This window comes from Oryx dammah, unplaced genomic scaffold, assembly GCF_014754425.2.
Source record: "Oryx dammah isolate SB20612 unplaced genomic scaffold, SCBI_Odam_1.1 HiC_scaffold_27, whole genome shotgun sequence".
Lineage (NCBI taxonomy): Eukaryota > Metazoa > Chordata > Mammalia > Artiodactyla > Bovidae > Oryx > Oryx dammah.
Window position 1 is genome coordinate 6,112,346 of NW_024070211.1, and position 22,724 is coordinate 6,135,069.

The following is a 22,724-nucleotide window of genomic DNA, read 5'->3' on the forward strand; positions in this document are numbered from 1 at the left end:
TGGAGCCCAAAAAGTAAAGTCTCTCACCATTTCCATTTTTTCCCCATCTATTTGCCATGAAGTGATGGGACCAGATGCCATGATCTTGTTTTCTGAATGTTGAGTTTTAAGCCAACTTTTTCTCTCTCCTCTTTCACTTTCATCAAGTGGCTCTTCTTTGCTTCTTCATTTTGCCATGCCAAAGAATGTTCAAACTACCACACAATCGTACTCATCTCACACCCCAGCAAAGTAATGCTCAGAATTCTCCAAGCAGGGGTTAGAGCAGTGTTTTTAATGTTAATTTGGGAACACTGTGCTGGGTTTTTGTTGCTGTGCACAGGCTTTCTCTATTTGCCAAGAGAGGGGATACTCCCCACCTGTGGGGTGTGGGCTCCAGGTCTCGAGGGCTTCAGGAGTTGCAGCAGGTGGGCTCAGTAGTTGTGGCACATGGGCTTACTTGCCCCGGGGCATATGGAATCTTCCTGGGCCAGGAATCGAACTCATGTCCCCTGAATGGCAGGCAGATTCTTAACCACTGGACCGCCAGGGAAGTCCAGGCCTTGGTTTTTATTCTGAGTGAAATGAGAAGCCTCTGGAAGGGTCTGAGAAAAAGATGGACCTGCTCGGAGTTACAGTTTCCACAGGACTTCTCTGGATGCCCTGTGGAACATGGACGAGGCAGTGCCAGGCAGGGACAGAGCAGGGACCGGGAGGTGGCCTTTGGGATAATCCAGGGAAGTGCTTTTCCCTGGTGGCTGGACCAGGGTGGCAGCAGGGAAAGTGGTGGGAAGGCGGAGGGTTCTGACACACTTTGAAAGTAGAGCCACTGGATCCTCTGCAGTACTAGATATGGGGTATACAATAAAGAGTAGAGTCAAGGAGTTCTTGATATTAAGCCTCTGTGCGTATATGCGTGTGTGTGTGTGTGCGCGCGCGCGCGCTGTGCTCAGTCATGTCCGACTCTTTGCAACCCCATGAACTGTAGCCCACCAGGCTCCTCTGTCCATGGAATTTTCCAGGCAAGAATACTGGAGTAGGTAGCCATCTCCTGCTCTAGGGGATCTTCCCAACCTGGGGATCAAACCTGTGTCTTACGGCTCCTGCACTGGTAGGCAGATTCTTTACCACTGCGCCACCTGGGAGGCCCCTCTGGGTAAGACTTAATTTGAAGTAAAAGTTCTTGAGCTTAAAAATCATTTTTAGACATCAATGTAAAAATAATTAAACCATTAACATTTCCAGAAGACAAGTTAGGTAACTATTTAATTGATACGTGGAGGGAAAGGCACTTTCTAAGCACAGAAGCAATGAAAGGATCATAAGACAAACGTGGACAAATTTGACTACACAGAAATAAAAATCCACCTGTATGTTAAAAATAAAACTCATAAATTCCATTGCCCCAGCCTGTTCCCCAAGTAATAAAATCATGATGGTAGATATAGCTAAACATATTGTGTCCTATGGGCCAAGAGCTACTTTAATGCTCAACGTGTATTTCCTCATTTAACCCTGATCATTTCCCACTCTGAATATGAGGAAACGAGGGCACAGAGAGGTCCCGCAGTTGTGCAGGGCAAACGCTGGGATACAAACACAGTCTTGGCCATGCTGTGCTACCTACACCCTTCTGAGTGAGCCTGTCTTACTTATGCTTCATCACCTGGAGCGATTCAGGAGCATCACTATTTTAGAGCAGCAAGTCAGTAACAAGGAAACAGGTGACAGCAGGGATTTATTTTAAAAATAGACTCCAGAATAGAACGTGCTGTTCATAAATCAACACATTCTCAAGCTCATGCTCCTACTCTCTGCATCTGAGCAAGATTTTGTTGTTTCGTTTTTTTCTCAAAACACTGTCAGCCCCGTGATCACATAGCCACCAGCAGCCCTGTGTGGCTGGGACAGAGGAGGAAGCTGAGGCCTGGCTCTGTGTGTGATTGACCCAAGGTCACCCTCATGGGCTCATGTTTTCCGTTGTCCAGCAAATGCTGAATGAGTGCTGACGTCTATGGTGCCTGGACGTGGAGCCAGAGGGATGCACCGGGTTTCTCAACCCTACTTTGCTACCGGCCACCTCAGTGACCTTGGGGAAGTCACTGGAAGCTCAGGAAAAACCACTCTGAGCCTTGGCCTCCTTATGTGGGAAGTAGCCGGAATGATGCTTCTTTCACAGAGTTCTGAGGATTAAATGAATTAATGGATGTTAAAGTGCTTTGTAATAATATTTAATAATAAGCAACTCCTCATGATAACAATTAACATTTATTCAGTGCTTTCTGGTTGCCAAATCCTGAACAAAACCTTTTCAAAAGCTTCTCGTTTAATCTCTGCAACCCCCTTACGAGATAGGGGATTTGTTTATTATCTCCATTTTGCAGATGAAAAAAGTGAGATGCGGACAGGTGAAGTAACTTGCCCAAGGGCACACGGCCAGATCAATACAGTGGCTGATCCTGAATTCAAACTCATAAAGCAACTTGTTTGTTACCATTATTGCTGGCAGATCCAGAATGCAGATCCAGGTCTCTGGATGCCTGGTTCCTCCTTCCCTCATCCTGAATCTCCCACATGGGTTCAGGATGGCCCATGACACTGTTGGTGACCCTGACAGTCATAAATCATCCAAACAGAAGCCCAGTATTTTCTGAAGACTCTTGCCTGCCAAGGTTCTCATCCACCTGCAGTTCAGAAAATGCCCTTCCTAGGAGCCAGGCCTTGTGCAAAGCTCTGACCACAAGGAGCTCACATTCTATCCCAAGACACAGGTGGGGAAGCACTCAGAATAAACCAGTAGCTTGGCAGTTGTAAGTGCAGACTTTCAAGGCAGACAACCTGGATTCAAACAACACTTCTGCCACTAACTAGCTATGTCCATGTCCCCTTGGGCAAGCTATTTCGCCTTATTCATTCATTCATTCATTTATGGCTGCACCGGGTCTCATTGCTGTGCACCGGCTTTCTCTAGTTCTGGTGAGCCGGGGCTACTCTTCGTGGCGGTGCCCAGGCTTCTCACTGCAATGACTTCTCTTGTCTCGGAGCACAAGCCCAGTAGTTGCACGGGCTTAGTTGCTCTGCAGCAGGTGGGAGCTTCCCGGACCAGGAATCGAACCTGTGTCGCCTGCATTGTCAGGCAGATTCTTAACCACTGGACCACCAGCAAAGTCCCATTTAGCCTTTCTTATACCAGTTTCTTCATCAAAAAAGGGGGAGACTGTTAGGTTGAAACCAAATGAAATGGCCATTTTTGTAGATCAGTTCAGTTCAGTCGCTCAGTCGTGTCCAATTCTTTGCAACCCCATGAATCACAGTACGCCAGGCCTTCCTGTCCATCACCAACTCCCGGAGTTCACTCAGACTCACGTCCATCGAGTCCGTGATGCCATCCAGCCATCTCATCCTCTGTCGTTCTCTTCTCCTCCTGCCCCCAATCCCTCCCAGCATCAGTCTTTTCCAGTGAGTTAACTCTTTGCATGAGGTGGCCAAAGTACTGGAGCTTCAGCTTCAGCATCATTACCTCCAAAGAAATCCCAGGGCCGATCTCCTTCTGAATGGACTGGTTGGATCTCCTTGCAGTCCAAGGGACTCTCAAGAGTCTTCTCCAACATCACAGTTCAAAAGCATCAATTCTTCAGCGCTCAGCTTTCTTCACAGTCCAACTCTCACATCCATACATGACCACTGGTAAAACCATAGCCTTGACTAGACGGACCTTAGTCGGCAAAGTAATGTCTCTGCTTTTGAATATGGTATCTAGGTTGGTCATAACTTTCCTTCCAAGGAGTAAGTGTCTTTTAATTTCATGGCTGCAGTTACCATCTGCAGTGATTTTGGAGCCCCAAAAAATAAAGTCTGACACTGTTTCCACTGTTTCCCCATCCATTTCCCATGAAATGATGGGACCAGATGCCATGATCTTTGTTTTCTGAATGTTGAGCTTTAAGCCAACTTTTTCACTCTCCACTTTCACTTTCATCAAGAGGCTTTTTAGTTCCTCTTCACTTTCTGCCATAAGGGTGGTGTCATCTGCATATCTGAGGTTATTGATATTTCTCCCGGCAATCTTGATCCCAGCTTGTGCTTCTTCCAGCCCAGCATTTCTCATGATGTACTCTGTATAGAAGTTAAATAAGCAGGGTTACAATATACAGCTTTGACGTACTCCTTTTCCTATTTGGAACCAGTCTGTTGTTCCATGTAGATCAGGAGGAGTCAAATATTGACAGTTTCGTAGGGCTCAGTCTAATAGTAGTATTTACCCAGAAAGATTGTCAGGGAAGATTAATTGGGTCAATACCTGTTAAGTGCCTAGAACAGGGTCTGCTATGTGGTGAAACCATGCTACACTGTGAGCCAATCACGTTGTCAAAGGTGGGGCGAAACCAGAGGGTCACCAAAGCAGGAACTGCAGCACTCAGAGCCAGATAGTCAAAAAGTATTTATTAAGTACCTACTGTATACGACCCTCAAATATACTCTAGAGAAAACATTTTAGAGCAAGGGCTCATAACTGGAGAGTTCATAACTCCTAGAGCTTCCGGGGCCTATAAACATTCCAAAATTACATGCTGATCATGGGCACGTGCACACACGTGTGAATTCTTGGCCAGGAAGCAGAATTCATAGCTTTCATAAAATTCCCAAAGGTATTTGTCACCCCAAACAGGTGGAGAGAGAAAACAAGGGCATGTCAATGAGTAAGGCTAGTGTTCTTCCAATGAGCATTTATTGAGCACCGTCTATGTGCCAGGCCCTGGGATTTAGCAAGAACAAGACAGACATGGCCTCTGTGCTCCTGGGGGAGAGAGGGTAAAGCAAGCCCTCACAGACAGGAGAGTGTTCCAGAAAAGGGTGGTGGGGGACTGTGGGCCTGTGAACCCGGGAGCCCTGGCACGAGGTAGAAAAGTCATACAGACATCTGTGGGAGTGGGCGTGGGCGCAGAGCAGTGCTAGCCTGAGAAGGCCTTGGTCTCCTCTGGAGGGATCCAGGCAGGCTGCACAGAGGAGGTGGCATTTGACCTGGACACAAAGGAAGAAGATGGTGCTCCAGGTAGAGGGAACCATGCAAACAGAAGCAGAGAGGCCAGAAGCTGTGAGGCGTGTCTGGGACCTCTGGGTAAGTGATTCCTTGTGCTGGCAGTAGCAGGGAGCTGTCAGCGGAGGCCATTAGGAGGAAGGCCAGATGAAGGCACTTGCCTTTAAGGACCTCCTTTAAGCCAGAGGTCGCCAGGGACAGTTTCGTGGAAGAGAATTTTTTCACAGACCTGTGGCAGGGGTGGAGGGATGATTCAAGTACATCACATTTACTGTGATTTCTATTATGATTTTTATTTCTATTATGATTATTAGTGTGTGTTAATTACTCGGTCATGTCCAACTCTTTGCAACCCTGTCCATGGAATTCTCTAGGCAAGAATACTGGAGTGGGTTGCCATGCCCTCCTCCAGGGGATCTTCCCAACCCAGGGATCAAACTCAGGTCTCGTGAGAATTGCAGGCAGATTCTTTACCATCTGAGTCACCAGGGAGGCCCTCTGTTATTATTACATTGTGATACATAATGAAATAATTCTACAATTCACCATGATGCAGAATGAATGGGAGCCCTGAGTTTGTTTTCCTGCAACTAGACAGTTCCATCTGGGGATGATGGAAGAGTGATCAGTTCAGTTCAGTCGCTCAGTCATTATCTGATTCTTTGTGATCCCATGGAGTGCAGCATGCCAGCCCTCCTTGTCTATCACCAACTCCCAGAACTTACTCAAACTCACATCCATTGAGTCGGTGATGCCATCCAACCATCTCATCCTCTGTCGTCCCCTTCTCCTCCCCGCTCTGGGGAGAGTGATAGAGAGCAGCTATAGATACAGATGAAGCTTTGCTCACTTGCTTGCCGCTCACCTCCTACTGTGTGGCCTGGTTCCTAATGGGTACCAGTCCAAGTGGCCCGAGGGGGTTGGGCTGTAAGTGATGGAGCCCTCCTGACTAGCACTCCTGTCCAAGGCTTGGGGACAGCATCTGATTGGTTGGCGGCATCCAAGCAGGCTTTGAGCTCCCGTCATGCTTCTCCTTAGCTCCCTGAACGGACTCATTCCTGTCCTCCCTTCCCAGCTGGTCCAGCAGGAAGAGCTTCCCCTAGTTCTGTTGGCAGGGAAGCGAAAAGTCAGTCACCAAGGGCCACAGTCCAGACGCTGAGTCTGGGCATAAAAAGAGAGCCTCTCTGAGGGAGCTGATGCCCCCACTCTGGGGAGGGCTGACTTGGGGAAGGAGGAATCACAAATGAATCCAGGGGGAGGAAGCATGGACCAGATCTGGGTGGGTTTCCTTCAGGAAGCAGTGAGCTTGGTGATTCAGAGCAGTGGCCCTCGGCTCAATTCTGACAGACCTGGGTTCAAATGCTGGCTGTGCCATTTGCTAGCTGTGTGGTCTTGGACAAATTACTTAGCCTCTCTGAGCTAAAGTTTTCTCTCATGTGAAATGAGAATAATGATCTCATTCGAAAAACTAAGATCATGGCATCCAGTCCCATCACTTCATAACAAATAGATGGGGGGGTGGGGAGTGGAATCAGTGACTGATTTTATTATTTTGGGCTCCAGAATCACTGCAAACGGTGACTTCAGCCATGAAATTAAAAGATCCTTGCTCTTTGGAAGCAAATCTATGACAAACCTAGACAGCATATTAAAAAGCAGAGACATCACTTTGCCAACAAAGGTCCATCTAGTCAAAGCTACGGTTTTTCCAATAGTCATTTCCTATTGTAAATGACTATTACTATTGAAGTGAGAGTTGGACCATAAAGAAGGCTGACCGCAGATCCTTTCAAATTCTGGTGTTGGAGAAGACTCTTGAGAGTCCCTTGGACTGCAAGGAGATCAAACCAGTCAATCCTAAAGGAACTCAGTCCTGAATATTCATTGGAAAGACTGATGCTGTAGCTGAAGCTCCAATACTTTGGTCACCTGATGCAAATTGCCAAGACCCAAACCCTGATGCTGGGAAAGATTGAGGGCAGGAGGAGAAGGGGGCGACAGAGGACAAGATGGCATCACCCATTCAATAGACATGAGTTTGAGCAACTCAGGGAGATGGTGAAGGACAGGGAAACCTGACGTGCTGCAGCCCTTGGGGTCGCAAAGAGTCGGACAGGGCTTAACAACTAAACAACAACCTCTAGGAGCTAGCTGTTGGGTGGAGGAGATGGGATGATACATATAAAGACCCTGGCACAGTGTTGGGTAGAGACAAAGGGCTCAGAAAGTGGAAACTGGTATTGTTATTCTTCTATGCTTATCATACAGATTCTGTCAATCTACAGACACTGAGTGTCAACGGCGTGCAGAGCGTTCACTCTGCAGTGCGCCAGGGAGGGAGGGATGAGGAAAAAATGTGCACCCATCCCCCGCTTCCCAGGCTCCCACGATGGTGGGTTTTTTTTTAATCATCTCACTTAATTCTTATAGTTTTATTTTTTATTTATTTAGGTTGTGCTGGGTTTTTGTTGTGGCACGTGGGCTCAAAAGTTGCAGCACACAGGCTTAGTTACCCCACAGTATGTGGGATCTTAGTTCCCCAATCAGGGGTCGAACCCGAGTCCCCTGCATTGGAAGGCAGATTCTTAACCACTGGACCACCAGGAAAGTTGGAAGATGGTAGTTCTTAACCTCTTTTGAGGTCAGAGGCTCCTCTAAGTCTGCTAAAAGTTTTGGATCCTATGCCCAGAGAAACACAAATATACATATGTATGTGTGTAAAATTATAAGGGAAATCCAGAAAAAAATTCTATATTCAGAGATAGATTTTTGGAGAACTTTTATTTTCAACAATATTTATTTATATAATTTTAAACTATAAAGAGCATAAATTATTTTTCTAATCCAAAAAGACAATAATAATGTATTCCATTTCAGCAGCCCCACTCAACCCATCCTGGGCCTGCCAAGTGGTTCACAGACCCAAATGAAGAAAACTCTGACCTAAAGGGCTAGGCAGACACCCACATAAATAAGACAAAATAAAACTAATGTGTTAGAGCAGTAGTTGGCAAGCTTTTCTGCAAAGGGTCAGACAGTAAATATTTTAGGCTTTGCAGGCCTTATGGTCTCTGTTGTAACTGATCAACTCAGCCACTGGAGCATGAAGGCAGTCACAAACAAAGGAATGTGTGTGGCTGTGTTCCAATAAAACTTTATTTATGACACTTTATTACAAAAAGGGCAGTGGGCCATTTTGCCAACCCCTATGTTAGAGGTTCCAGCTCTTAGATGACTGGAATGTCTGAACTAGAGGCTGAGAGTGGTCAACTAACAAGTCCAAGGTCACGGAGCTGAGCAGGGTTGTGACCCCACTCACCAACCAGCCAACCTTGCTACGGTCCAGGGACTCCAGCGCCCAACGCCTAGAGCTGCTGCCCCCAAAGTCACAGCTCCTGGAGCAGGCAGAGAATGTGGGGAGGGAGCTCAGGACCCAGAGGAAGGCCCCGGCTGGGTGAGAGCCAGATGGTCTGGGAATTGGAAGACCAGTCATCTGGGAGGAGGAGGGAGGGATCGTCTTTCCCTTCCTTCAAAGCACGTTGCTGACTCACTGCTGAGGTCAGAATTGGGTCTTTAGTATCCAAGTTACCATCTTCCTTTCTGCATCAAAAATAAAAATCCATATCAGATCAGGAATTAAATTCATATGCCCCGTGCCTAGCCTCCTGCTGATCACCAAGGAATATGAGATCCAGAAAAGTTTGAGACCTGGCTCACAGAGGGACCCAGGAGGTGGGCCTAGGAGCTGTGGATACTGACGCTTGTGAGGCAGCCCCTCCAGTGCCTGGGATGCCTGAGGCAGCCAAAAAGTCTCCTGGGTGGAGAGCAGGCCTGAATTAGGCCTTGAGAAGCAGGGAAATCTCCTTAGCAAAAGACCAAGAACATGGTCTGTTGCCTGCTCTTTCTGTATTTTTGTTCCAGTTCCCTCTGCTCCTTTCTTGTCTTCCTCTTCCTTTACTTTGCACCCCCTGATTCTCTATCACAAGCGTGACAAGCCTATCTATCCTTTCATGCCCATGCTCGAACAGACGTTGTCAATCAATCCCCACAGTCTTTTAGCTGCTGGAGGAAGCCCTTATTAATCAATTGCAGTTGGAACAAAAACTAGAACCTATTTGCTATCCCTGCTGACCTTTCTGTTCCCCTCACCCTCTACTTAGCTCAGTGCCCACCTGCTCACTGAGACCCAGAGAGGTCAAGGGAAAAGGCAGGGGGTTGCCAAGCTCTTCCTGGGGCCCTGTGGGAGAGTCCTTCCCTCTGCAGAAGGACTGGTTCACACTTTTCCGTCTTCCACATCTTGAGTCTGTGCATGTGACTAAACCTGACCTTCTCTCCCAGTGACCCCAGGCATGAAGATCTACATTGACCCCTTCACCTACGAAGACCCCAATGAGGCAGTGCGGGAGTTTGCCAAGGAAATCGACATCTCCTGTGTCAAAATTGAGCAGGTGATCGGAGCAGGTAGGTGACTGGTACCCTCCCAAGTACCATGGCCTCAGCCATGGGTGGGCGGGGGGACCACCCCAATGTGTACTCCTGGGGTGGAGGGTAGGATGCCTCAGAGGACCCTCCAAGGCCTGAAGACTCAGAATGTCCAAGGTGCAAGAGCTCCCAAAGATGTCCAGTAAAACTACCTCCTCATCACATGAGGAAACAGGCCCAGGGAAGGAGCTTGCTCACATCAGAGACCGAGCTAGTTCTGGGACCCGGTACTCTGGACTCTGTCTAATGCTTTGTCCTTCCTGCCATTCATCCCCGGTCCCTCGCTCCATCTCCCCAGGTCCCCATACATCCTCACCCCACGCCCAGCCAAACACCACGGGTTGGCCATGAAGGGTTTACCCTTCCTTCTGAAGGTGGCTGAGACTCTCTGGGGCCCTTGCGTTCTCTAAAGGGATTCTGTGTCTGCAAGGATTAACTGGCCCCAGGGGCAGAGGTGACAGGGAAGAGGGAGGTGGCACTTCCACCTGCTAAGTGACATCCTGCCTCTTTGGTGTGTCTGTCCCAGGGGAGTTTGGTGAGGTATGCAGTGGCCACCTGAAGCTGCCGGGCAAGAGAGAGATCTTCGTGGCCATCAAGACCCTCAAGTCGGGCTATACCGAGAAGCAGCGCCGGGACTTTCTGAGCGAGGCCTCCATCATGGGCCAGTTTGACCATCCCAACGTCATCCACCTGGAGGGCGTGGTCACCAAGAGCACACCTGTGATGATTATCACTGAGTTCATGGAAAACGGCTCCCTGGACTCCTTCCTCCGGGTAGGGAAAGCCAAGAGTGGTGGGGCAGGAAGAGCAGTAGTGAACATAGCTCTATGCTGTCAGAGCCTGAAAGGTCTTGGAAAGATCATGGTCAAGAATGGCTTGCTCGCTGCCACTTTCTATTCCTTTACCCATGGTGTACATGCGTGCTAAGTCACTTCAGTTGTGTCTTGACTCTTTGCAACCCTCTGGACTGTGGCGGTCCAGGCTCCTCTGTCCATGGGATTCTCCGAGCAAGAATACTGGAGTGGGTTGCCATGCCCTCCTCCAGGGAACCTCCCTGACCCAGGGATAGAGGGATTGAACCCACAACAGGCATTGCTAATAAATCCCAGACTCTCTCCACTAAACCCAGAAGCAATCTCAGAATCTTTCTCTATCAGGGAAACCACAGCCAGTTGATCAGAGTTGGCATACAACCTGAAATCTGTTCCCTCCAAGCACTTAGCCAGCCTTCTCATAACGCCCAAGAGAAAAACTGAGGCTCTAAGAGAAGCAGAGTGTGCCCAAGGTTACCCAGAGGCTCGAGATGAGAGCCAGGACTGGATCCAGGTCTCCTGACCCTTAGTCCAGAGTTTCCACCAGGTTTGGATTTCCCCAAAGCTATACAGGAAGAGTTTGGAGCACAAGGCAACAGACGAAAGTTCTAGGCCCCCCGAGAAGTCAGTCAACCAGCTAGACAAAGAGCACTGACTAGGAATCAGAAGTATGCCATTGGAAGGGGAGGGATAAACCGGAAGATTGGAATTGACACATACATACTACTATAAATAAAATCTTTCCCATCATCAGGGTCTTCTCCAGTGAGTCAGATGCTGGGAAAGATTGAAGGCAAAAGGAGAGGAGGGCACCAGAGGATGAGATTGTTAGATGGCATCACTGACTCAATACACATGAACTTGGTTAAACTCTGGAAGATAGTGAAGGACAGGGAGGCCTCGCATGCTGCAGTCCATGGGATCAGAGAGTCAGACAGGACTTAGCAATTGAACAACAACATATATATATATATATATATATACACACACACACACACCTGCAGATGGTGACTGCAGCCATGGAATTAAAAGACGCTTACTCCTTGGAAAAAAAGCTATGACCAACCTAGATAGCATATTCAAAAGCAGAGACATTACTTTGCTGACTAAGGTCTGTCTAGTCAAGGCTATGGTTTCCTGTGGTCATGTATGGATGTGAGAGTTGGACTGTGAAGAAGGCAGAGCGCCGAAGAATTGATGCTTTTGAACTGTGGTGTTGGAGAAGACTCTTGAGAGTCCCTTAGACTGCAAGGAGATCCAACCAATCCATTCAGAAGGAGATCAACCCTGGGATTTCTTTGGAAGGAATGATGCTAAAGCTGAAACTCCAATACTTTGGCCACCTCATGCGAAGAGTTGACTCATTGGAAAAGACTCTGATGCTGGGAGGCATTGGGGGCAGGAGGAGAAGGGGATGACAGAGGATGAGATGGCTGGATGGTATCATGGACTCGATGGACGTGAGTCTGAGTGAACTCCGGGAGATGGTGATGGACAGGGAGGCCTGGCGTGCTGCGATTCATGGGGTCGCAAAGAGTCAGACACGACTGAGCGACTGAACTGAACTGATACACACCTATAAGATAACTAATAAGGACCTACTGTATAGCACAGGGAATTCTACTCAGTACTTTGTAATGACCTATATGGGAAAAGAATCTAGAAAGAGTGGGTATACGTATAACTGATTCTCTTTGCTGTACACCTGAAGCTAACACCGCATTGTAGATCAGTTATACGGCAATAAAAAAAATGTTTTTTAAAGAAGTATGCCACTGAACTACCTATTTAACAAATATTTATTAAGCACCTAGTATGTGCCAGGAGCCTTCCATGCACCTTCTTGTTGAACACTGAGTGCCCTAGAAGGTGGGCATTATATATTCCCATTTAACACACAGTTGAGGAAACAGGGGCTTCCCTGGTAGCTCAGCTGGTAGAGAATCAGCCTGCAATGCAGGAGACCCCAGTTCAGTTCCTAGGTTGGGAAGATCTGCTGGAGAAGGGATAGACTACCCACTCTGGTATTCTTGGGCTTCCCTGGTGGCTCAGCTGGTAAAGAATCCACTTGCAATGCAGGAGACCTGGGTTCAATTGGTGGGTTGGGAAGAGCCCCTGGAGAAGGGAAAGGCCTGGTATTCTGGCCTGGAGAATTCCATGGACTGTATAGTCCATGGGGTTGCAAAGAGTCGGACGTGACTGAGCAACTTTGACTTTCAAGACTCTGAGAGGTTAGGTCACATGTCCAAAGTTGCACAGCCAGCAAGGGAAAAAGCCAGAATCCAACCAGCCCCAGAGTCCATATTCTCTCCGCCACCCTGAAACCAGCCTCTCCTGGGCCTCTGTATGGCCTGAGCATCGGAGTTCTTTCCACAGGGAGCCCAGGCCAGGGCGACAGGGTCCCAGTCTGGTATCCCACTGTGAGAAAGCTCCAGAGATCTGACACACGCACTTCCATTCACTCTGTGTTTCCTCCACTTCTCCCAAAGCAAAATGACGGGCAGTTCACAGTCATCCAGCTGGTGGGCATGCTGCGGGGCATCGCGGCTGGCATGAAGTACCTGGCCGACATGAACTACGTCCACCGCGACCTGGCCGCCCGCAACATCCTCGTCAACAGCAACCTGGTCTGCAAGGTGTCTGACTTCGGGCTCTCACGCTTTCTGGAGGACGACACCTCAGACCCCACGTACACCAGCGCCCTGGTAAGACAGAGGCAGGGGACAGCGGAGCCGCAGGGCCGGGAAAGAGGGTGGACGTCTGTCTCTCCCCACAACACGTTCTCACCAACGCTTGCTCATGCCAAGCACTGTTCTGAGCCCTGGAGAGGTAGAGACATAAACCCCAATTTCTGCCCTCTTGGAGCTCATAGGCTGGTGGGCACAGATGTACAGAGCACTACTGAGCGATCGGGCTAAGAGTCAGACACCAGACTTAGGAGGCAGAGGAAGGCTTGCTAAGAGGGAATGATAGCTGAGCTGAAAGCCAAGTGCCAGTAAAAGTTTGCCAGATGCTGTATTCTCATGGGCAGGTATGACTGGCACACAGGCTGTCGGGGAAAGTGGTGGGCAGCCATGCTGGAGAGGTAGGCAGGGCCACATCTTGGAGACCCTTGATTGCCCAGGCTCAGGACTCTCTCCTGAAAGCTGTTAGGGTTGTTGAAGAGTTGCAGGGAGGCGGGGCGGGGTGGGGGTGGTGGTTTTGCTTTTTGGCTGTGCTGGGTCTTCATTGAGGCATGCAATCGTGGCTTCTCTAGTTGCAGCTCCAGCGCATGGGCTCAGCAGTTGCCGCGGATGAGCTTAGTTGCCCCACAGCATGTGGGATCCTAGTTCCCCAGCCAGAGATCAAACCCATGTCCCCTGGTTTGGAAAGATGAATTCTTAACCACTGGACCACCAGGGAAGGCCCTGTTGAAGAGTTTTAAACAGAAAGGAATAAGACAGTCTCGGGAAGCAATAAGGCACTTTGTGACTGTGCAGCAGGGGGCGGAGGGTAGGGAGCTTCGCCAGCAGAGGCCATTCGGCTCAGCCTCCCACCTGTTGACGCTCTCTGTTCTGCTCCCCAGGGTGGGAAGATCCCCATCCGCTGGACGGCCCCAGAGGCCATCCAGTACCGGAAGTTCACCTCGGCCAGTGACGTCTGGAGCTACGGCATCGTCATGTGGGAGGTGATGTCCTACGGGGAACGGCCCTACTGGGACATGACCAACCAAGACGTAAGTCTGCAAGGAGGTGGGCACGGCCTCTCTGGCCAGCCAGGCGGGAGGGGAGGACCTAGAACTCTTGGGCTTTTGCTCGACTTTCAGCAGGTAGGAGCAAGGTCTCTGAGATCCTGGGTCCGGGCAGCTCCCAGCACAGTGTTGGTTGATTCAAACATCTGCACAGGACCCTGGACTCTCCATGGGGTCAGGAGTAGAAAAGTCCCATGCATGCATGCTAAGTCGCTTCATTCGTGTCCAGCTCTTTGCGACCTGTGGACTGTAGCCAGCCAGCTCCTCTGTCCATGGGATTCTCCAGGCAAGAATACTGGAGAGGGGTTGCCATTCTCTTCTCCAGGGGATCTTCCCGAGCCAAGGATCAAACCCGCCTCTCTTATGTTTCCTGCATTGGCAGGCAGGTTCATTACCACTAGCGCCACCTGGGAAGCCCAGAAAAGGCCCACCCGTCCACAAATAGGCAGATCTTCAGGATCCAGCCATCTGTGGCCAACCCTAAGCGACCACGTCTGCCCCTCAGGGGTTCACCTCCCACATGAGGGACAAGACAGTCATTCAGGGAACCAGGTGGAGTTATCAGGTGCTATGTATGGTCAGGTGGTAAAGTGAAGAAGGCAGGCATCAAAACCTGCAGGTGCTCAGGAAAGGGAACGTGGCACAATTAGCCATGAGGTCTACACTGACAGCTGGGACTCAAACAGTCGTGAGACTTGAAGATGTGAGGACTTCCAGTGGAAGGAACAGCCTGTGCCAAGGCCCAGAAATGGGATGATGAGGGGTCATGTTGGGGAGCAGTGGAAAGTTGGTCAGAACGGTTACTGAGGTTCAGTAATGGGGTGTTTGAAAGTCCCCCTCTAGGAATTCTGATTTGCAACAATGCAGAACAGGGAATAAATACTTGAGCAGGGAAGATACCCACAGTCAAGCTGGGAAGACAAATTTGGCCCTGCAGGCAGGACAGCTTGGAGAGGTGTTTGGGCTTCTTTCCCCTAACAGAGCAGCCGAAGGGGGGTTGCTCACAGGAGGGTGGGCCTGGTGGACCCTAAGGCAGAGGGTATCTTGGGGTGCTGAGTGGAAGGGAAGCCAGATGCCGAGCTTCCAGGCCAGACTGAGGGCAGGGATGGTGGGAACCCAGGTTGCCTCCAGGAAGTGAAGATGGTTGCCACGGCGCAACCAAATAAGCCTGTCCTGCAACGCACTGGGGGCAGGACCAGAGAACAGATGCTCTTACCTCACCCCCGCAATCCCTCCCTGCCCCTCCCCAGGTAATCAACGCCATAGAACAGGACTACCGGCTACCACCGCCCATGGACTGCCCGAGCGCGCTGCACCAGCTCATGCTGGACTGCTGGCAGAAGGACCGCAACCACCGGCCCAAGTTTGGCCAGATCGTCAACACGCTGGACAAGATGATCCGCAACCCCAACAGCCTCAAAGCCATGGCTCCGCTCTCTTCCGGGTACGCCCCCGCCCCGCCCCTTTTCCCAGAGCCGCCTGGCCCCGCCCACTCCTGTGATAGCTGCATTTGGATGAGCAAGGACGGTGCTAGGGTTTTTTTGGGGAGGCTGCCTGCCTTGCGGTGCAGGGTGCAGGGTGCAGAGCACAGGCTATCCTGAGGAGGAGAGGGAAGCCCGAGATGGGTGGGAGAGAAAGCATCTTTTAAAACGTGGTCAGAGAGGACACGGTTTAAAAGAAATTATCGGTATCTTTTTGTAAAATACTTATTTGGCTGTGCTGGATCTTGGATGTGGCTCGCAGGATCTTTAGTTGTAGCATGTGGGGGATCTTGCTCCCTGACCAGGGATGGAACCAGGCTCCCCCCACCCCTGCACGGGGAGTTTGAAGTCCTAGCCACTGGACCACCAGGGAAGTCCCAGTTCTCAGAATCTTGGTGAATAGATTTACTCCTCACTCGGGTTCCTACTTCACACTTAAACCTGGACCCTCTAACTTGCATTTGCATCCGCCTCGACACAGCCATGCTTTCACACACACACACACACACACACACACACACACAGTCTTACACACATACATGAACGCTCATTTGGGCACAAACGCTCATGCTTATGCTCACAATCTCACACACATAGATACACTCATTCCCAAGCTCTCACACGTACACACAACCATACGTATCTGAGCACGCACATTCAGAAGTACTCACAGACCACAGAAAACACAGGCACGCATGCCCCCACACTGGGTTTGCCATCCTCGTAGCAGAGACTGGCTCAGGTGCACAGGCGTCAGCTTCAATGATCCGAGTGCTTCTCTTTGCCCAGTGGTCCCAGGGCACCCTGCATCAGACCTGCAGCCAACCCTGGCTCTCCCTGGGCAGCTTCCACAGACTGGTCCCAGCCCTGCACATCCTTACTCTTCAGGACCCTCGACCACACGGGCTGTCTGAGGGATTGTCTGGCTAGATATCCTCAGGGTCCAGAGCTGGCTGTGTCCAGAGACTCTCTGGGCCCAAGTCCTTCACCTGCCAGGAGATGTCCATGTATGCCCCTGCCCATCCCTCCTCACCACAACCCTGCCTCAGCTACTCCTGATTCTCTGGATAAAAATCATTCTGAGCGTTTAGCCTCATGATGGTCACTTCACACCTTGCCTGCCCGGAAGTCATTCCCACCAGCCCCACCAGCTGTGTCTGGACTTTGGAGATGTGGTCCACAAGATCGGCTTCCTGTAGCATAGCCAGGGTAGGGGAGGACAGAGAAGGGCATTGGGCGAGGAAATGACAAGTACTCAGCACAGTGATGGGACTTACCTGGCAGTCCAGTGGCTAAGACTCTGCACTCCCAAATGCAGAGGCTGGGTTTGATCTCTGGTCAGAGAACTAGATCCCACATGTCACAGCTAAGAGCTGGCATGCCACAACTAAGACCGGGCATAAATAGATGATAGATAGATAAAATCAGCACAATTAGTCCAACTGAAACCCCCTCCCCCAAAGCAGCAGCATGGAGACATGTCCCTGCCTCTCAGTGGTCCCCTAGAGGCTTCCCTAGACTGTCCAGATGGCCCCAGCTTTGAGACCTGCACACATACTCACTCTCACCTACTCACACATACACTTGTGCACATTTATGTGGGTTCAGACTCATGCCTGCTCTCGCACAGAAGTGGCCACATGCATACACACTGCGTTCACACACGTGAATGCACACGGGCCGGTACACACGCAGCCTGCACCTGTGCCCACGCCCACGCTTACCCTCACCCCTAGGGCAGCACATGCACTGACGGTACCTGTCGCCACCCCACCCCCTAGAATCAACCTGCCATTGCTGGACCGCACGATCCCCGACTACACCAGCTTTAACACAGTGGACGAGTGGCTGGAGGCCATTAAGATGGGGCAGTACAAGGAAAGCTTCGCCAATGCCGGCTTCACCTCCTTCGATGTCGTGTCACAGATGATGATGGAGTAAGTGCCCAGCTGCCTCCACCCACCGCCGTGAGCCCCCCTCCCGACCCATCCCGCCAAGCACGGGGGCTCTGGAGAGTGAGGAATAGACAGTGTCCCAGCAGGGATATGGGGGACCAAGGAGCAAGATGGCCAATGCAGAAATCACATTCTGATCAACACCCGGGTCTCCTGCCACCCACTGGCTTTTCAGTTCAGTTCAGTCGCTCAGTCGTGTCCAACTCTTTGCGACCCCATGGACTGCAGCACACCAGGCCTCCCTGTCCATCACAATCTCCTGGAGTTTACTCAGACTCATGTCCATCGAGTTGGTGATACCATCCAACCATCTCATCCTTTGTCATCCCCTTTTCCTCCTGCCTTCAATCAATCTTTCCCAGCATCAGAGTCTTCTCAAATGAGTCTGCTGATTTCCTTTAGGATGGACTGGTTGGATCTCATTTCAGTCCAAGGGACTCTCAAAAGTCTTCTCCAACACCATAGTTCAAAAGCATCAGTTCTTCAGCGCTCAGCTTTCTTTATAGCCCAACTCTCACATCCATACATGACTACTGGAAAAACCATAGCCTTGACTAGATGGACCTTTGTTGGCAAAGTAATATCTCTGCTTTTTAATAAGCTGTCTAGGTTGGTCATAACTTTTCTTCCAAGGAGCAAGCGTCTTTTAATTTTATGGCTGCAGTCACCATCTGCCGTGATTTTGGAGCCCAAAAAAATAGTCTGTCACTATTTCCATTGTTTCCCTGTCTATATGCCATGAAGTCATGGGACCAGATGCCATGATCTTCATTTTCTTAAGCCAACTTTTTCACTCTCTTCTTTCACTTTCATCAAAAGGCTATTTAGTTCTTCTTCACTTTCTGCCATAAGGGTGGCGTCATCTGCATATCTAAGGTTATTGATATTTCTCCTGCCAATCTTGATTCTAGCTTGTGCTTCTTCCAGTCCAGCATTTCTCATGATGTACTCTGCATATAAGTTAAATAAGCAGGGTGACAATATACAGCCTTGACAAACTCCTTTCCCGATTTGGAACCAGTCTATTGTTCCATGTCCAGTTCTGTTGCTTTCTGACCTGCATACAGATTTCTCAGGAGGCAGGTTAGGTGGTCTGCTATTCCCATCTCTTTCAGAATTTTCTACAGTTTATTGTGATCCACACAGTCAAAGGCTTTGGCATAGTCAATAAAGCAAATGTTTTCCTGGGACCCTCTTCCTTTTTCGATGATCCAGTGGATGTTGGCAATTTGGTCTCTGGTTTCCTCTTCGTTTTCTAAATCCAGCTTGAACATCTGGAATTTTACGGTTCACATACTGTTGAAGCCTGGCTTGGAGAATTTTGAGTATTACTTTGCTAGCGTGTGAGATGAGTAAAATTGTGTGACAGTTTCAGCATTCTTTGGCATTGCCTTTGGGATTGGAATGAAAACTGACCTTTTCCAGTCCTGTGGCCACTGCTGAATTTACCAAATTTTCTGGCATATTGAGTGCAGCACTTTCACAGCATCATCTTTTCGGATTTGAAATAGCTGAACTGGAATTCCATCACTCCACTAGCTTTGTTCATAGTGGTATTTCCTAAGGCCCACTTGACTTCATATTCCAGGATGTCTGGCTCTAGGTGAGTGATCACACCATCGTGCTTATCTGGGTCATGAAGATCTTTTTTGTACAGTTCTTCTGTGTATTCTTGCCACCTTTTCTTAATATCTTCTGCTTCTGTTAGGTCCATACCATTTCTGTCCTTTATTGTGCCCATCTTTGCATGAAAAGTTCCCTTGGTATCTCTAATTTTCTTGAAGAGATATCTAGTCTTTCCCATTCTATTGTTTTCCTCTATTTCTTTGCATTGATTCACTGAGGAAGGCTTTCTTCTGTCTCCTTGCTGTTCTTTGGAACCCTACATTCAAATGGGTATATCTTTCCTTTTCTCCTTTGTCTTTTGCTTCTCTTCTTTTCATAACTGATTGTACAGGCTTCTCAGACAACCTTTTTGCATTTCTTTTTCTTGGGGATGGCCTTGGTCACTTCCTCCTGTACAATGTCACAAACCTCCATCCAAAGTTCTTCAGGCTGTCTATCAGATCTAATCCCTTAAATCTATTTCTTACTTCCACTGTATAATCATAAGGGATTTGATTTAGGTCATACCTGAATGGTCTAGTGGTTTTCCCTACTTTCTTCAACTTAAGTCTGAATGTGGCAATAAGGAATTCATGATCTGAGCCACAGTCATCTCCCAGTCTTGTTTTTGCTGACTGTATAGAGTTTCTCCATCTTTGGCTGCAAAGAATATAATCAATCTGATTTCAGTATTGACCACCTGAGTGACCTTGAGCAAATCACAGGACTCCCCTTAGCCTGTTTTCTCTTCTGTGAACTGGGGTGTGGTAGGAAGATCAACAGAGATAAAAAGTGAACACATGGGTACTTAGTTCTTGCAGGGTCATGCAGGGTCCCTTCTCCTCCCCCGCAGCAAAGGAGACACGTGCACCTAGGTGCCCTCACTTCCAACCCCCTCTCTCCCGATCTTAACATTCACTCACTCCAGCTCCCCTCCCCTTTCCCTTGCTCTCTCCAGTGAGAACCCCCTGGAATAGCCCAGGTAGTTCTACCTGGATGGAGTCCCTCCACCCTCACGTGTCCCTAACACATGTGCTTCTCTCCCCAAAGGGACATTCTCCGGGTTGGGGTCACCCTGGCTGGTCACCAGAAAAAAATCCTCAACAGTATCCAGGTGATGCGGGCACAGATGAACCAGATCCAGTCGGTGGAGGTTTGACGTTCACCTGCCTCGGCTCACCGCTTCCTCCAGGCCCCGCCCCCTCCGCGCCCCCAAGCCGGCCCCCGGTTCTCGGTCCACCGCAGGGTCAGCAGCCGCCTGCCAGGAGGCCACCGGCAACGGGAAGAACCAAGCAGCGCTCCAGCCAGGAGACGTCACCAAGAATATGTGCAACTCAGATGATGGAAAAAAAAGGGAATGGGAACAAAAGAAACTAGATCCTGGGAGGGGGCGGGAAATACCGAGGAATATTTTTTAAAGAGGATTCTCATAAGGAAAGCGATCATCGTTCTTGGAGGAAAAAAGAAAAGAAAAAAAAAAAAAGGGCTTGGGAGATCCATGCAGTTTGTCCCATCGGAGATCAAAAGCAGTTTCTCTCCAACTCCCTCTGGGAAGGTGACCTGGCGGGCGCCAAGAAACATGTTCAGGAAAACAAATGTGAAGGGGAGAGACAGGGGCCCACCCTTCTCTCCTGTCCCTAGCGCTGCTCTTCCAGGTCTCGCTCAAGAGCAACGTGCCAAGCAGATGGACAGGCGGACAGGCAGCCACCCCTGGAACCAGCCTAGGAACATCCAATCCCGCTGCTACCGGGCGATCAGAATTTTTCTGGCTTTGGAAAATACTTTAGAAACTCCAATGAAAGAGACTTGTTTCCCCTGTCAGTTCCCGGGGCTGCGAAGGGATTTCTGTCCCCCTGGGGTCAGGGAGAACATGGGGACACCTGAAAGGTCAGCCTTCCTGAGGCTGGGCACAGCACCCGCCGCCGCCTCGATCTGAAGCTGCATGCCCAGATCATGGGCGTGCGCGGCGGCCCCGGCCCAGCAGGGCACCCACTCCCACCAGCCCCCATCCGGAGGACTAGCTACGACTGCCACCAAGGACTGCTCCTGCATCTGGGTTTGTTTACAGCAATTCGTGGACTCGGGGTATTTTTGGTCAGGGGTGGATTTGGTTTGGGTGGGTGGGGGGGCGGGACTTGTTGGTTGGTTTTTTTTTTTATGACAATGAAGTGACACTTTGACATTTCCTACCTTTTGAGGACTTGATCCTTCTCCAGGAAGAAGGTGCTTTCTGCTTACTGACTTAGGCAATACACCAAGGGCGAGATTTTATATGCACATTTCTGGATTTTTTATATGGTTTTCATTGACATCCTTCCCTCCTCCCCACCCCTCCCCCACTCCGCAGAGAGTTTCCCTCCCGCTGCCAGGCCTCACCAAAGCCAACTGCCTAGGGGCCACCTGGGCCGTTCAGAGACTGAGGTTTGGGAGGAGGGTAGGGGGCCAAGGTGGAGGACCAATCCCACCCCAGGACTGTCTCTGAGAGCAAGAGATTAAGAAGAGAGAGGCGGCCGCGGGGTCAGAAGTCTCTGCCCGCATCTCGGCGCTCCTTCTGGCCCATTCTGTCCAGTATTTTGCAGGTAAATCGGCCCCTCCGAGGTTCCCGAGTGCCCTCAGATGGCCAGAACCCACTTTGTCTCTGGAAAGCCTCAATCGGGCTGCACCAGAGGCCAGGACCCAGATCGTTCACTGTGATACCCCAGCCCTCAAACGGGTCACCCTCAGACCATGTGCTGCCAGGCTCCTCTCCTCCACTGGTAGGACAACCCGTGATTCTCTCCCCACCCCCTACCCTCCACCGGACCCTTGCCCAGGCCTGAAGGCCTTGGCCAGGAGAAAACCCATCCGTCAAGGGGTCTGGCCACAGACTCTCTGCTGTGAGCAAATGCAGGTACCTGAGCGGAACAATCGGTTAGTGGATTGAATGGAAATAAAGGCTTTAGTTAGAAAATGACCCCTGTTCTCTGTAAGCAACGAGAGATCCTGGCACCCTTGGGACACGTCAAGTGACCCATGATGCTAAGGGACTGTTCCTTCCTCTGGGTTCAAGAAGGCCCGGGGCTGAGAAGACGCACAGAGGACACCAGTGGTCCAGGTGGCCTTCTCTGGCTTGTCAAAAGCACAGGCAATGAAAGTTGAGTTGGAAGCGGCTCAGAACGTGGGAGTCTGATGTCCTATGAGTCCTGATGTCCCAGGAGCAGGGAGTTTGACCACCATGCCCTCGGCATTTCTGGACCAAAGGGGACCCGGGGAATTGAATGAGCGGTGACGGGAGTGTGAGGGTCCCTAGTCAAAGCCACACCTATTATCATCTTATGCTGGTCAACTCTGACAGCCTCTGAGCAGACAGGCTTCTACTCACAATCAGAATTCTGATTGTGCAAGGAGGCAGCTGGGGAGGGGAAAGCCAGGGACACCGTACCTCAGGACCATTCCCTTTGTCTAGGAGACTGACCAGTTGAGAAAGACTCAGGCCGCAGGTGGTCAACCAAACGCCCCTCGGGTTGAGCAAGCATCCAACACGGACCAGCCTGTCGTCTGTCACTCACCTGTTCTCAGAGCCCAAGACACAAGGGGAAGGAAGGGATTTAGAGGGGAGCACAGACCCCCAGGGGGAACAGCAGAGTGAGCCACAGGGAAGGC

At 50.1% G+C, this 22,724-nt stretch overlaps 1 protein-coding gene across 4 annotated transcripts in view; it reads left to right on the forward strand.

Annotated features, from left to right (window-relative positions):
• EPHB2 (EPH receptor B2) overlaps nt 1-21,359 on the forward strand; it is a 216,242-nt gene extending 194,883 nt beyond the window's left edge. For 2 of the 4 annotated variants that reach the window (XM_040229551.1, XM_040229552.1), the window contains exons 10-16: nt 9,356-9,478; nt 10,026-10,273; nt 12,801-13,016; nt 13,877-14,026; nt 15,292-15,485; nt 17,304-17,459; nt 20,133-21,359. In XM_040229551.1, coding sequence (XP_040085485.1) covers nt 9,356-9,478; nt 10,026-10,273; nt 12,801-13,016; nt 13,877-14,026; nt 15,292-15,485; nt 17,304-17,459; nt 20,133-20,241 — 1,196 coding nt within the window. In that variant the 3' untranslated portion in view covers nt 20,242-21,359. Of the gene's footprint in view, nt 1-9,355; nt 9,479-10,025; nt 10,274-12,800; nt 13,017-13,876; nt 15,486-17,303; nt 17,460-20,132 lie in introns of all 4 variants that reach the window. The other 2 variants (XR_005719120.1, XR_005719121.1) reach the window with 1 other exon arrangement.
• Nucleotides 21,360-22,724: the final 1,365 nt, after the last annotated feature.